At 42.7% G+C, this 15,295-nt stretch overlaps 1 protein-coding gene across 2 annotated transcripts in view; it reads right to left on the bottom strand.

The window, feature by feature from the left end:
- The window catches only part of LRMDA (leucine rich melanocyte differentiation associated), a 985,984-nt gene that overhangs the window by 171,427 nt on the left and 799,262 nt on the right, over positions 1-15,295 (bottom strand). For both annotated transcript variants that reach the window (XM_040976019.1, XM_040976020.1), the window contains one exon: positions 9,739-9,823. In XM_040976019.1, the coding sequence (XP_040831953.1) occupies positions 9,739-9,823 (85 nt within the window). The remainder of the gene's footprint in view (positions 1-9,738; positions 9,824-15,295) is intronic.

The following is a 15,295-nucleotide window of genomic DNA, read 5'->3' as shown; positions in this document are numbered from 1 at the left end:
TCAGAGGGGCTAAAGGTTCAGAGGGGAGAGCAGTTGGTGGAACTGAGCTAGTTCCTACAGGTTTTTCTGTTGGCACTCAAATTTGAAGAAGAATGTAGAGGTGGGGTGGAGAAGAACACAGGGCAAGGGAGGGATGGATCTGGTCACAGGCTTATGACCTTGCTCTTTCAAAGGTCACTTCCCAACCCTTCCTTCTTCACTCACCTGCCCTTGGAGGCCACAGGCTGAGCCCCAGTGAACCAAACTAAAATTCAAAATCAAGTTACCCTGGTTTAAGTTCGACCAAACAGGATCTAAGTTGCTAACCTCCCCAGAAGTCACAAGCAGTAACAACCACATTTCTTTAACAGATCAGTCCTTTCCATGGACGGAGTAATGAAATTATCTCTATTTTACTCCTTACCCAACGATGTCATCTGAAATGACCTGCTATTATTAACCCATCAGCTATTTTTTTCCACTGTTTCACCTCCTCTTTCTTTCTGTCCCTGCCTTATACAGACATAACTGTGAAATGAGCTGTTTACCTTTGGTCTATGTTTCTGGTTTCTTAGGACATTTTCTAAGTATAAAGACAACCTCTTTCATTCAGTTCCTTGACACACTCTAACTCAAGGAATGAAGCGTCACCTATTGTAGAACCACAAATAAAGCCAATGCGTATCTCTAAACCAAATGTGTTGCAATCTTGTCTTGATACTCCATTCCACTCTTACCCCTTGCCTGGCCTCTGCCTTCCATGCATAGGACCTGGCATTCAATTAGACTGCAGGATTCCTGAAGGCAAAATCTACCTTCTCTTGCTTCTCTGACATCTTCTGCATCTTCTGGGCCAAGACTCCACATATCTGGAGCTCTCCCAAATGCCATCGTTGATCAACTGATGGAGGAAACAGAAACAGGCCCCTGCAGTGACCTGAAGCATATGGAATTCTGGAGTAAGGGAAATGAAAAGCCCAAAATATCCAATACCACACCCTTTATGAAATGCACACATCCCAAAAAATCCAAGGTTATTGGAAGTCTCCCGACCTCCCCAACCAGAAAAAAAAATTTTCATTAGAATGGATACAGAAACAAAGCAGTAAATATTAATGGCTGCGAGGGGGAGGGTGGAAGAGAGCAGGCTGCAGCAAGCAGGTGTTCCCCTCACTCAATTTCAATCCATTTGCAGCCAACAACGTCACACTTGGCCTTCTTGAGCTCACCGACAGGCCATTTTTCATGATTTTACCATTTCTGGCCAAATGCAAACTTTTTAATTAAATGAACCACATGATTCCAGATGTTTGTTTATTTGTTCCAAAAAAGGTTGTAAAAAAAAAAAAAGAAAAGAAAAAGAAAAACGAGAAAAAAAAAAAAAACCACTACATGAGTAAAAAACTGGGGCAGGGCTAAACTTTCCTGTGACAGGGAACCAAAATGTATCTGGGGAACTGAGACTGTTCGGTTATCGGGCAGAGCTCTCAGCACAACATCAAGACCAAAGGCACTGGCTTCAAACAGCCATTCTTCCAGTTTCCCAGGATCTAGGAATCACACATAGTGGGTATTTTTTTAAAGAATGTAGCTCAGCTTTAAGCCAAAGACCAGAATGAGAATGATCTTTGTGGCTGCTTTGCCTGTTACTTTTATGCTTATTCCTGTAAGCCACAAGCTCCACCAGGCTTGAATGTAACAGGACAGATTATAGCTTGTGCATGAGTCGTACTCGGGAATCCTACACTGGGGAAAATCCAGAGACTAGGAACACACAGAGACCACAGCATCTCACACATCATGCTGGCTCCCTGAGAACTTCCTGGGCCTCTGTTTCTCTCTCTCCATCCCGAAACATAATCAGTCATCCACTTTCCAAGCTGGCTGTACATGTTGCTCATACTCCTTCCCTTGTTCTCTATGCCACAGGACAGCTAGCCACTCTAAGAGTAGGTCATCCAGTATCCTTTCAGCATCATTCTAAACGGCACTAGGTTCTGAGCTTTGGTTTGAGTAAGAAAGGAATACGCCACTAATTGCCATTTTCTCAGATGTTCAAACTCTGATGATTCAATCGGCAACCTCATCAATTCTACAGTGACCACAGGAGTCCCTCAGTATCAGTCTCACTTCTGTAACATCAGCACTATCCAGGACCCAGCTGTCTTCCCCATCTATTGTCAGGCTGTTTCCTAAATAACCTTTGCTAGAAAACCACCTTTAAGGCATCACAGTCCATAAGCACAAAGGCTGGTGTCAAGAAATCTAAAGCATCAAACACGGGAAACAAATCCCTTTCAATACCATCCTGTGGGGATGAGTCCAGGTTTAGCTCCAATTCTGCAAGTGGCTTGTCAACTGCAAACCGTGCTCGGTTCTAAGTCAGATACAGATGTTTCTTGCCTGTTCCAGTCCTGTCACAACTTGGATCCATCCCATATGTGAAACATTATTTCCAAGTCTTCCAAAAGTGGGTACCTTTTGTTCTTCAGTTCCATTTATCTGAGCCTGCTTCTCTTTTCTGCAATTGCCTATCTCGTCTTCTACTGCCTCTTGCCCCACGCATTCTTCAAAGCCCCAGCTACTCATCCTCCAAGCATTCCTGCCTAACTATTCTGTTTCCACTGCATTTTAGCCTGCCTAAATATACCCACTGACACCCATTACCAAGCAAACTCAACTCTTACTTCCAAACATGTGATGCCTTGTTTGGCTAATAGTCCTTCATTTGGGAAACTTGTCAATGAAACAATAAATCCCCAAAACACAGAGGTAATACTCTTTTATGTATGATTGTTCCACAAACCCCAGTGTGCACTTTATACATAGCAGGTACGACATAAAGATCAGCTTCGGGAATCAGAAAACCCATGTCACTTTTTGAGTCATAACTGACCATGTACCAGTTCTTCCCCTGTAATAAAAGGTACATGAAGCAGCCCATGACCCTAAGACACAAGCACACTTAAAATCTTCCGCCCTGCAAATTCTAGTTTGCCATTTTTGAAGACAGAGGGAGTGCCTTTTTACAATCTTTTGTCCTCATTTGTTTTCACTATATTCAAGGAAGGATCATTGTTTGTAATATTCTACTTTACAGAAATAAGGTGACTGAGGTCAGGGGAAAATGGGATGCATTTTTCCTTCTCCTTGCTTTGATCCCAGGCCAGAAGATTCAGATGTTGACAACCCTTCTGTGTTTACAAGTGCACCACAATTCTTCCCAAAGAATAGAAATAAAGCAGTCCTAGAGACTGCAAGTGAAAAATCATCCTCAGTGGGTGGGGGGAGGGAAAGAGAAAATGGACCCTACAGATTTCAGACGCTTAAAGGAAGATGCTTAAAGTTTCTGGCTCAAGTCCATGCCAGTCCTGGTAATAGTCTAACAGATTCATCTGTCTTCAGATTCCACTTGGCTTGCTCTTCCATCACTGCCACCCCACAGACAGCGCGTGCACACACGCACATCTATCTATATATATGCGGAAGTTTTAATCTACCCCACCTTCCATTCCAATCCACCCAGCACAGCTCAGGACAGAGCCAAGCTATTGACCCTGCAAAGTAGCAGGGAGATGAATTTGATGACCCAGACTGGAGTTTTTAAACCATTTCAGCAAGGTCTAGAATCAAAGGAAAGTACAATTTATTCAGCACTTAGTAAAGTCCTTTTACTTTGGAACAGAGCACAAACTGAAAATAGACTCCCATCGCCACGTAGATAAAATAAACCTGTCAACCACTACTGTCAAATCACCAGTCACCTCGATTCAATAAAGAAAACTTGAGTGTCTCTCGGCAGCTGAGAACTCCGCCTAAGATTATAAGTCCATAAAAGCATTATGAAGAAAAAGAAAACTGAAATAATGGGTTCTGTTGAAAATGTCATCAGAGGAAATCATTTTACATAATTACAAAGCACTAATAAGCACTCTGCACGTGGTGCCCCCACACTGCCAGGGCAAAGTGGTGGCAAAAAGTAGGAAAGGGGAGCCCAGGCTCTGCTCTTGAGGGTCCCAGATGACGGCATGGTCCAGAAGGAGGGACTTTCATCCAGTTTCTTCCTTCTCCTCATCTCCTACCCCTCATCACAGGGAAGTCAAGATCTGTCGGGACTCAATGAACCTGCAGTGAACCGGTGCTGATTTTTGAGAAGTCATTTGATTCTTAACTCCCTCAAAAAACTAATCAAGATATTCAGGAGGACAGAAGGCAATAAATTCGCAGGCTGCCTAAGTCACCAGGTCCGATCTCAGGTGAGGTCTACTCAGCCAAGTCACTTGAACCATTGACACCTTACCCTTTTGTTTTTTTAAACATGGCCAGTGAGAACCAACACTCTGTAGGCAAGATGGCTCCTTAAGGTTGGGCGACTGGGACAACCCAAACAAATGCACGTATGTCTTTGGTATGGGTCCTCATGGTATGTCCTTATGTCTTTGATATGGGTCTGGGATTATTTGGGCCCTAATGACAGAACCTGCTTGGCTTTCAAATACTCTGCATTAACTTGGCATAATGGTAAAAATCTGGAAAACTAAATAAATAATAATTGGCTGTAAGAGACAGAGAGCCTCTGAATCCTTGCCATCACAATTTAGTTATCCAGCAGCCTCTTTTTGGGCCTTGTTGAAAATATTCTCGTTGCTGGCACGGAGGTTTCTGGTTAGTATGGCCCCATCCCAAACAGTTTTGTCCACATTGCCTTTACATGCATCCATTTAATACCCCTTTTGTTTCACTTTGGCTGCTATGAAGAATTGAATCAAAACATTACATATTTACAGTTTTTCTGGAAGTATATAAATAAACAACACCCATAGTTTTTCTTTTTTTTCTTTTTTTTTTCTTTTTGGATGGCATTCATTGAGCATACATGAGCATTCATTGAGTTTCATGGAGATATACAGAAAAATCAATCGCTAAGCATAAATGGAACTTGCATTAAGGAAACTGCAAACGATAACTAATTATGATAAGTTGCCATGTAAATTACTCTGTGGCAGTCCCAGCAATCAATTTCAAACACAAACAGTCCAAGCCCCTGGTTGCAGAAGATGAGCTCTTACCAACAAAATAAAAATAATGGCAGGAATGCCAACGATGACCAAACCCGAGGGTTATCATCTCCAAGAAAATACCCTAAAGGTTGTCTCTTCATTTTTTTGTTTCTTTCTTGTAAGTATTTATGATATAATTCTTCATGTAGCAAGCTAACTATAGCACATTGTCGAAATTGTAGAAGCATCAGGAAACAATTAAGGGATGGTCACTGGGTTTGCAATTAATTTACAAATTGTACATGCAGACAGACTGTACTGGGATTCTCAAGGTGAGAGCTATTGGTGAGATGATGGCAAATGTCCCAGATCTTCACCACCATTACTCTTGGCTCAGGTCTTCTCTGTACTGAGGAAGAACTAGAAACTCCATTTTCCAGGATCCCTTGCAGTGAAACAGTATAGCTTTGAGTCCCTCCAAGAGAGGCACAGGAATTGATTTGGGATTTAAGATAGAAAGTCAAGCAGAGGGCCCGGCGCGGTGGTGCAAGTGATTAAGGTCCTCGCCTTGCACACCCCAGGATCCCATATGGGCGCCGGTTCTAATCCCAGCAGCCCCACTTCCCATCCAGCTCCCTGCCTGTGGCCCGGGAAAGCAGTCAAGGACGGCCCAAAGCTTTGGGACCCTGCACCCGTATGGGAGACCCGGAAGAGGCTCCTGGCTTTGGATCGGCATAGCATCGGCCATTGTGCTCGCTTGGGGAGTGAATCATCGGATGGAAGATCTTCCTGTCTCTCCTCTCTGTATATCTGCCTTTTCAATAAAAAAAAAAAATAAAATAAATCTTTAAAAAAAAATAAGAAAGGCAAGCAGGGCGACTCGTAGACTGGAAGCAGTTCCCCCAGCAAACCCCTCCAGAGACACCTGTACAAGAGTAGAACTCTGAAAAGGCAGCAGGAGTTCCTCAGGTGGCCCTGTGAACCACCCTGGGATGCTTCAACAAGCTCTTGGGAACCCCGAGCCTCAGCACTGGTATGGAAACCTCATCTCCATGTTGCCTTAGCTCAGACTCTGCAAAGTCACGAATAGCAGTGGACACACGTGGGCCATGCTGCTGTGCAGCTCAGTGCCCCAGTTTGCCCTTCCCACATTGGCTGTACATGTCCAGTATGAATAGGGTGACCCAGGATCTCAGGGCACAGAGTTCTGATGGGTACCACTGCTGTTAGAGTTTCACTGGTTAATTTTTGGTATCTTCCTCTGGTAAGTGGGAATAATACTTGCTATCTGTATGTCACAAGGTAATACTATAAATGATCCTGAATCCTGGATGCTCTGCTTCTGGTCCAGCATCCTGCTGTGTCAGAAGATGGCTCAAGCACTTGGGTCCCTGAAACCACTTAGGAGACCCGAATGGAGCTCCATGATCCTGGCTTCAGTCTGGCCCAGCCCTGGTCTTTATCACCACTGGAGAATCAGCCAGTGGAGAGAAGACCAGAAGACCAGTTCTACTCTCCTCTGTGTCTTTTACCACAATAAACAAATTTCTCAAAACAAAGATTGATGGCTTTTATCCACGACAATCAGATTCTGAAAGCCACCAAGTCAAGATCTATGAAGCACACTCTTCCCTTCACTATCCCCAACTCCAGAAAGATGGGTCTCCTATGTGACATGGAATCCAGTTAGTTTGCAGAGATATACAAGATACCAATTATCTCCCCAGTTTCTAGCACTCATTTACCAAATACATCTTGGAGCTGCAATCAAGCACAAGAACCGGTAACATGCACTACAGACACAGTGAAGAACACAGAACATCTCCTCTAATCCTCCCAAAAGTTCTAGAGTGGCTGGCAGGACAGCTGCTCAACAGGGAAATTTTGCTGGAGATGAATGTGCAAGCAAGGATGCGGGGAGTACCCTGTGCAGCTGTGGTATTCAAGGTGACCACTGAAGGAAGAGTAGGAGTCAGAGACGTGAAAGAGAAGAGTGGAACAGAATACAAACTCCCAAGGAGCTTTCACGTGGAGGATTTAAGTCACACATATACTGATTTCATCCCAACAAAGCAGCGTTTGCACAACTGCACTAAGGAGGCAGAAACAAATATTCTAAGTAGCTCAAAAAAGGGTAAAATCAATAGAGCTCAGGTCAGGCAAAGTTCTATGCCAGAAGCTCTGTGCATTACTGTGCCTGTGCTAGATGGGCTCATTGTAAACTACAGATGGAGAAAGAGGGTCCCCCTTGTCCTGACCATTAGTCAGAACCAGAGACTTCCTTTGCATTTGGATCCAACTTCCTAGAACCAGAATCTCAGGCCCAGCACACTCGACATTGGAAGTTACATAAAAGGACAAGCAAAGGGGAAACGGCACGTATGGAAAAACAGCAATTTGCACATGAACCACTGCCCACCAGTTTTTGTAGCTGTTGGTGCGGAATGAAAAGAGATTGGGAACTGGATGAATCAAAAATTATTTTCAAATAGAACTTTCAGTTATGATTTTAGTGACGGTATTTCAGTCACCATGAAAGGTTTCACCCAGGAAGGAATTGATGTCATTTACCTTTGCACCACTGAAAGATCCTTTCTGCATAAATGCCTGCTAGCCGTTCGCAGCTGGGTACTAACAGACGGCACTCATTCATCCAGTGATTAGAGAAACACAGTGTAGCCGAGTACTTGTCTTCAATACAGAAACAGCAGAGCATTCATGATTTCATTTTGGGGGCCAGAAAAATGGTTCTTGTTGTGTATGATTCATAAGCTGAAATAGACTAGTGTTATCTTTGCCCATCCAGGGAATGATCCAATAACCACTTTTAATGAACTTCTGGTTTTCTCATTTTTGCTCTCCTCATGGCCAGAGAACATCATGTCATGTTGCAGACTTGATTTTTTTCAGCACCCAAGTCCTAAGTACAGATCACACCACCAGTGTGGAATGTGGACAGAGGTCCCTCAGCAATACTGAGATGTCTACTTTTGGCTCCCTCTATACAACATTTGTGCGTGCGTGTATGTATGTGATTCCATTGAAGCTGGGCCTTGATCTCATCAAGGCCACCTATCATTACTTTAGCTACTTTGTGGTTTTTTTTTACATGTTATTTGCATATTCACATTTTCCACGTTTTATACAAATGCCTTTATGACTCCTTGCCTTATCATCTATTTCTTTAAGGCTTGAGTTGCTCTTATGAGTGCTAACATGGCAGATAATAGTTACCCTATGCCTGATGATCATCATTTATCAGATCACATCCTCCCAATATGTAATCCCAATTTCATGGCCAGATAGACCTTTTACAAGGGGGCCAGAGGTCTGCGAGACTTCAGTCCCACGGCATCAGCTTCAGAGTAAAACCTTCCTCATTCAAATGGAAGAAGCCAATAAAGAAACCCATGGGGATATGATGCTAATGTAAGAGTTAACTTGTTGCTCTCTCTCTATGCGGTACTACCTGCCTAGGACAATTTGCAAAAACAGGGAGCAGTGTCTAAAGGCACCCATTCTAGATTTTCACAAAAACATTCAGCGAAGGAGTCCTGCCCCTCATACCACTCAGAAGACAAATTAGCAGCTATGCATAGCCCCTGACTTACAGCAAAACTGATTTTCACAAAACATACTTAATGAAGGGCATCACAATCAAATCTTCTTTAAATCTAAGAACATATACATGTAGAAAAGCTCTACTGAAGCCCAGACATCAAGTCTGGAACACAGGTCCAGATGACAGATCCTTCAAGCTGTGCATTCTGCTCCTGGTCACTTCCTGCAGACTACTGGTGGTCCCTCAACTCTGAATCCCCATGTCCCCTCAAATGGATGACTCTGCCAGGTTCTCATTCTCCTTTCCTCTGACGTGCACATCTTGCAATGGAGCTCAAACAAGCCGGAGACAGCCTTTATTCAGTGTTCCCTACAGGGTATTTCTTGCTTGGGGAAATAGCATTTAAAGTGTGTTCATCCTTCTCAATTAAACCTCAGAAGACAGATCCACAATTAAGAAACATAGCTGCAGTCACAACTAGGACAAAACAGGGTAAACAGGTTGCACCGCAAGGCCTTCTCCTACCCCTATCAATTCTAGCTAAGACAATCATACAGTCCTTGACCCAAAGGGCCAGCCTACAGTGAAGGTGTTTTCAAGCGTTATTCTTTCGCAGCATTTTGACTGCTTTGAATCTGAAGGCTCCAGAAATGGCAGTAGGAATTTGAAGCATTGGAAGAAATGAAGAAAGTAAATCAACATTTCGAGGTTAGGAGCAATTCAGCACAAACAACACACAGATTGTCTCCAAGGCTGCCAGGCAAATTGGAATTCCCTTTAGCTGTAATGTGCAGTTCATTCACGTTGAAATTACAGATTTCAACTATTATACTTCCAAATAATGATACTTTCACAAATATTAGCAAGTTTCCCAATTTCTCCCCATTACTGTGGCAGGGGGTAATGAGTTCCTGGGTAATTGTTAAGTTACGATAATCTCTTTATTAAAAGGAAAAAAAACTTTCAAAATTATATTGTACTGTGGATTTATATGCCTCCCCAGTAGACCGCTACTGAATTCTGTTTAATATGGGTTAAAATCACTGGGTTTCACAGGTATGGTTTTCTCATCAAGGACTTAAAAAAGCCCTGGTATTCCTTGTAAAGAGGCGTCGCGACACCAATGAGCTCAGTGCTCCATGTGACCAACCGCCCCTCCAGTGCCACCACTGAGAGCAATAAACTCCGAGTTCCTACCTCGATGACTGGTGAGCTCCCTGGAGGCAGAAGGCAGCGGTGTGTAGTGGCGCTCTGGAGAGGGAATGACATCCTCACTGGAAACCTGGAAGACAAAGAACAATGTCTCCATGAAGTAATGAAAAATGCTCATCTGCCAGTTGGCCCCCTGGAATCAGAGTCTAGGATACCATCCCCTGAGATTCTGCCTAGGAAGCAAAGTTTGTCTTTGATGGACATGCTTTTGTGGATAGGGTAGCACATCGTGCTTTGAGTGGCCTCAGAATATGGGGCTGGGCTCCAGGACAAGGAGATGGCTTGTTTACTGCACCAAACTGAAAAGCGAACAAAAAGTGAATGAGACAAGCTGAGGGCCTGGCCCAGTGGCTCAGCAGGCTAATTCTCCATCTGCAATGTCAGGATCCCATACAGGTGCCGGCTCTAGTCCCTACTATTCCACTATTCCAGCTTCCTGCTTATGGACTGGAACAGCAGCAGAGGATGGCCCAAATGCTTGGGCTTCTGAACCCACATAGAAGATCTGGAAAAAGCTCCTGGCTTTGGACGGGGTCTGCTCTGGCCGCTGGGGTCATTTGGTGAGTGAACCCATAGACTGAAGGGCATGTTCTCTCTCTTTCCTCTCCTCTCTGTAAATCTCTTTCAAACAAAAATAAATCTTGAGAGAAAGAGAAAGAGAGAGACTAACTCTGAAGGCATATTCTAGCCCAGGTCTTCCTCTAGTAATTCCCACAAAGTAAGGCAAACTGTTACAGAGACCAGCAAGCAGGGTGAGCTTCTTGACTCCACGACTTGGGAAGGCCAACATGCCTCTGCAGCCTGTGTGAACTGGGGCTCTGGCCGAGTTTACTACTAGCACTGAGAACTGGGGCTCTGGCCGAGTTTACCACTAGCACTGAGCACTGGGGCTCTGGCCAAGTTTACCAATAGCACTGAGAAGTCCATTTGAAATTTGGATTTGACACACAGCTTGAGAATCCCTTATCTGAAATGCTGGGGACCAGATGTAATTTGGATGTGGGATTTTTTTTCAAACATTTTAATATGTGCACATAAATAACACGGTATCTTGGGGATGGGTCCCACATCAAAATTTAAAAATCCAGTTATGTCTTACATGTACTTTAAATGTGTGGCCCAGATTTAATTTTATATATTGTTTTTAATGTACCAAAGTCACGATTTTGACCTGTTACTAGAGGTCAGTTGTGGCATATACCACATGTGGCTCTATGTCAGCACTTCAAAAGCTTCAGATCGGGGAGCACTCAGATTTTCCATTAATCCCATTAAGGATGCTCAGCCTATACAGTGGTTATCAATAAACCTTTGTTATTCCAAGGCCCAAAAGAAAATGACATGATATCACAAAATATATGTTTGTGAGCAGCCTTAGCACTGCTCACACACAGCTCTTTAAACCTGCAACTGCATGGCCCAAGCTGCTACCTCTCTTCTGCCTTGGCCCCCAACTCTATGTCCTCATGGTCTGGGAGGCTGCTGTCCCTCACACCAGTGACCAGCATGTCACATTCAGAGTGTGGTTGCTAAGAAGCATTATCATGGCAATTCCCAAGTCATATTTCCAAATCAAATGAAATTTTTTTTAATATCCAAAAAAGAACATCTGCTAGGATCAAAATCCTAAGCTTACAAAATTTCCAAGCTCCACGAAAAAGTAAATTTCATTAGCACTACATTTTTCTTTCCGGCATAGGAAATACACTCGATGGGATATATTTGCACTGCTGGAAGCAAGCCTTTTCTCAAAAGAGATTACCTACATTGTGGGAATCAAAACTAAGTAGCAGATTAGACCTACTTGCTAGAAAAACCCTTTAAACTCCATTTCTGACATTTGAGATGTTTGATTAAGCGGCTTTCACTGGAGCCTTATGGAAGGAGTTCTGAATGGAGTAAGATCAGAAGCCATTCCCCAGATAGAAACAGACTGCAGGTAGCATTTCTTCACTCCAGCGCCAAGGCAAATATATGATATTTAAAGCTCAAACCAAGTGGAGAGGGCACTGAAAAACAAAAGCTCAGTATCCAAGGGAAAGCTTTTATAAAGTAGCAAAGACTCACTATGTACTTGATCATTAGACATTTAGGATGTTGCAAGAATGAAAAAAGTCAGGAAACTCATTAACAAATAAGATTAGAGATCGGTATTCAAGGGTTCTTTAATGTCTATGTGATGGATCAAATGCAATGATACTGTTCTAAAGACTGCATCAGGCCACTTGGTAAGACACGTGAAACAAGGGAAATGAGGATCAACTTCTATTGGTGTGCCTTCCCTCCTTCCTTCCTAACAAGTTGGAGCTTGTCCTCCATCATCAAGGTTTCTGGTCCACATCATCGCTAAAAGAAACCCTCAACTCCAGCAAGTTTCAGAACGCTATGTGGCGATATTTTTTAGTTCTTTTTAATCACCATTTGAGCTGCTGACAGTTTGATGACAGCTCCTCCTAAAACTGCTGAAAGAAATGCTACCTTTGAGCAAATACCTGACTGTGCAAAACATTATCTTTCTAAAACCAAAAGTAAGACAGCCATTTAGTTTCAGTTCAATTACCAGAGCAAAATGGTGTATGTGGCATTGTTTCTGCAATGATCAGTATACAGTCAACAATTACTCTCCTGCTCAGTGTTTATTTATAAACTCGAACAAGTCTGACTTCCGGTGGGACTCATAGATATCACATTCCAACTTTAGACTCCACGAGTTGACATGCGTCTAAAGGAAGCCCATGTGACTTTTTCAACAGAGATGTTCACTTACTCTAAACCTCACACCCACAAGCACAGATCAGAGAAAAACACAGAAATCATGTAAAAAAAAAAAAAGTAGACAAGATGATGTTTTAAATTCTCACACTATCTGTCAAGGAATGAAGAAATGACCTTGAAACTGAAGGAACACATTCATAGTACATTAAGCTTGAAATCATAGACATGTAAGCAGAAACATTTAAATGCCATTTTTTTTTTTACCTGTGAACTAAGTAGAGACACACAAGTTGAGAATAGGAAATTTGGGTAAATTTGTATTTTCAAGATTATCGAGGCTCAAATATCTAAATGAATGGTAATCATTTAAAAAATTCAAACAGGAAAAGACCTGAAGGGCTAACAAGCAGATTTGATCCAATTTGCCAGTAGGAAGGCCAATGCAAATTAAAGGAGATTTCTTTTGTCATATTATTACCAAACTTTTCAATCTCACAATAAATGACAGTGAAAAGGGAAGGAAACTACTGTCCTCTTCCCCCAACCAGTAGGAAAAAACTACACTATAGAGTAACTCAGCAATACCCAACAAAATTGAAAATTAGGGTAATTTCATTTCAAGTAACTATATATATATACACACACGTGCATATAGAAACAAATACATAAAAATAGAAACTATAACTACTGGTTGGCAGCTATACATGTTCCATTTCACTCAACTTTCCTACATTTTTGACAGTTCTCAAAATTACACATGAAAAGTGCCCCCCAAAACAACAGCCTTGTGTTTCTTGGATGATCCAGGCCGTCCTGTGTTGCTAGGATCCCATAAAAGGAAATTTCCTCTAACAATGCTCTACTACTTGCATTACCCGGATTTAACACTATTTCTGGTTGGCTTTTTGTGATGAAATATCTCATTCCCATTTCCTCTAAAGCTGCTGCTGATGAACTATAAAACAGGAATAAGGTGGTAATGCCAAACACATAGTCCCTTCCCGCCAAACTTGACAAATTCCTAATAGCCTTGGAAGTCTTTCTGCAGATCTGTCAGAGCACACTGAAGGCTTCTCTACTCTTCTCTTACTGACAGTTGAAGAGTTACTGATTTTTAAAAATTCCCATCAATAATGGTAATAGTCACTAATATACTGCACTCTGCAATTTCCATAATGTAGGAAGAAGGAAGGTAGAGTTTTGGCAACCTGCTTGAAAACGAATCAATGAAGGCACAGTTCCCTCGACATGAGACTTGCAGAGTGAGAATTCCAGTTGGTTATTCCATAAAGCAGATTCAGTTTTCTGTAACTGTAAAACAGTGTCTTCAGATACACACGTTAAAATTCGGGTCCCTCCCTGATGGGTGCCATTGCACAATCACAGCAGCCCAGCAGGTACTACTGTGCATCCCAGAGGCCCTGAAGGAACATGATACAGACCACAGGAAGAGACACTTGGCAGGCTTCAAAACAAGAAGAGGGCAGCTACAAAGTTGTTTAATAGCCATAAATCTCCCACTATTTTTCACAAAATACCACCTAAGACCACAGCTCCACAACTCATTCCCCATCACTCAGCTCAAGTGGAACGCTTGGGCATGCTCACTCACCCTTAAATCATACGCCGCAGCAAGCGATCCCAGGTCTGGGAAATTTGTCAGCTTCTTTCAAGTAAAAGCAATCTTCGCTTTTCATCACAATTCATTCTTCCCAACCATGGTATAAAGCTGACTCTTCTAAAAACACTTATTTTTCTCTCATAAGAAAAAGCATCACTCATTTAGTTTTCAAGTACTTAATAACCATGTACTATATGTTAGACCCTGTGTGAAGAATAACAAGGAACACAAAAGGAGGATGCTTGCCGCGTCTTATTCATCTCAAGCACCATGATTACTACTGGTTGCATGGAGTTTCCAACTTTTAACATGACCTTCGTCTGCTGCCTTAGTTACAGAATCTCACCCTTGACTTCTACTATGACATCTGAACATGTGACAATAACTATATAGCCTTACTGGTTTATTCATGTTAATGGCTAGCTTTGGTGATGAACTATATTTACTTTCTGAAGTCAATTAGACTGTCAACTCCGGCATCCAACATCCAGCCAGAAATGCAAGAGGAAGCCAACACACAAAAGCTAAGTAAGATAAATTAAAGTCAAAGACCAAAAAACTCCATACCACTATTATCACAAAATAAAGATGTGCTGTCTTCTGATGAATTACCTCAAGCAACTAAAGAACCATCCAGAATGCTCAGGCAAACTGCCGTGCTCAAGGTGAAGTTTCCACACCCATCAGGGGAATGTGAGAGAGTAATCATCAATGACAGATGGACTGAGTAGGCAAGAAAGGGTGGTTTGTATCTTGTCCAGAGCTGGAAGCCAAAAACCTGAGAGGAAAATAAAAATGCAGGGTAGGGATGAGCACGAGCCTATAACCAGGAGGTTGAAAAGAATCCCCAGGAGCAGCTGCGCATCCGGAAAAGGGAGGGAGGCATGGGATTGTTCAGGTCAGAAGTTGGCCAGAGAAGAGGACAGCGGCTAGGAGAGGGCTGTGCCTAAGTCTCCTCTGGAATAAGACAGCCTTTTGAATGCTGGACCCAGAAGTTCTTCGCTGTTTTTCTCTCATTGTCAGAGCCTCAACTCTGCCAGTCCTCCAAATGTCACCTAAGATCACTGGCCCTCAGCAGTTCAGGGATAGCTATGGGAAGGAGGGCGGGGCAAAGCAGGCAGGAAGGGAAGGAAAAATCTACAAAAGGAACAGTATTGAGGTTTTTACATAAATAAAAAACACAGAGAGGAAGGGCTGGAAAGGATC

The sequence above is a fragment of the Ochotona curzoniae genome, unplaced genomic scaffold, assembly GCF_017591425.1.
Source record: "Ochotona curzoniae isolate NIBS_2020 unplaced genomic scaffold, NIBS_Ocur_1.0 contig_2692, whole genome shotgun sequence".
Lineage (NCBI taxonomy): Eukaryota > Metazoa > Chordata > Mammalia > Lagomorpha > Ochotonidae > Ochotona > Ochotona curzoniae.
Note: the sequence above shows the minus strand (reverse complement) of the source record. Positions and strands in the feature narration are given on the sequence as shown.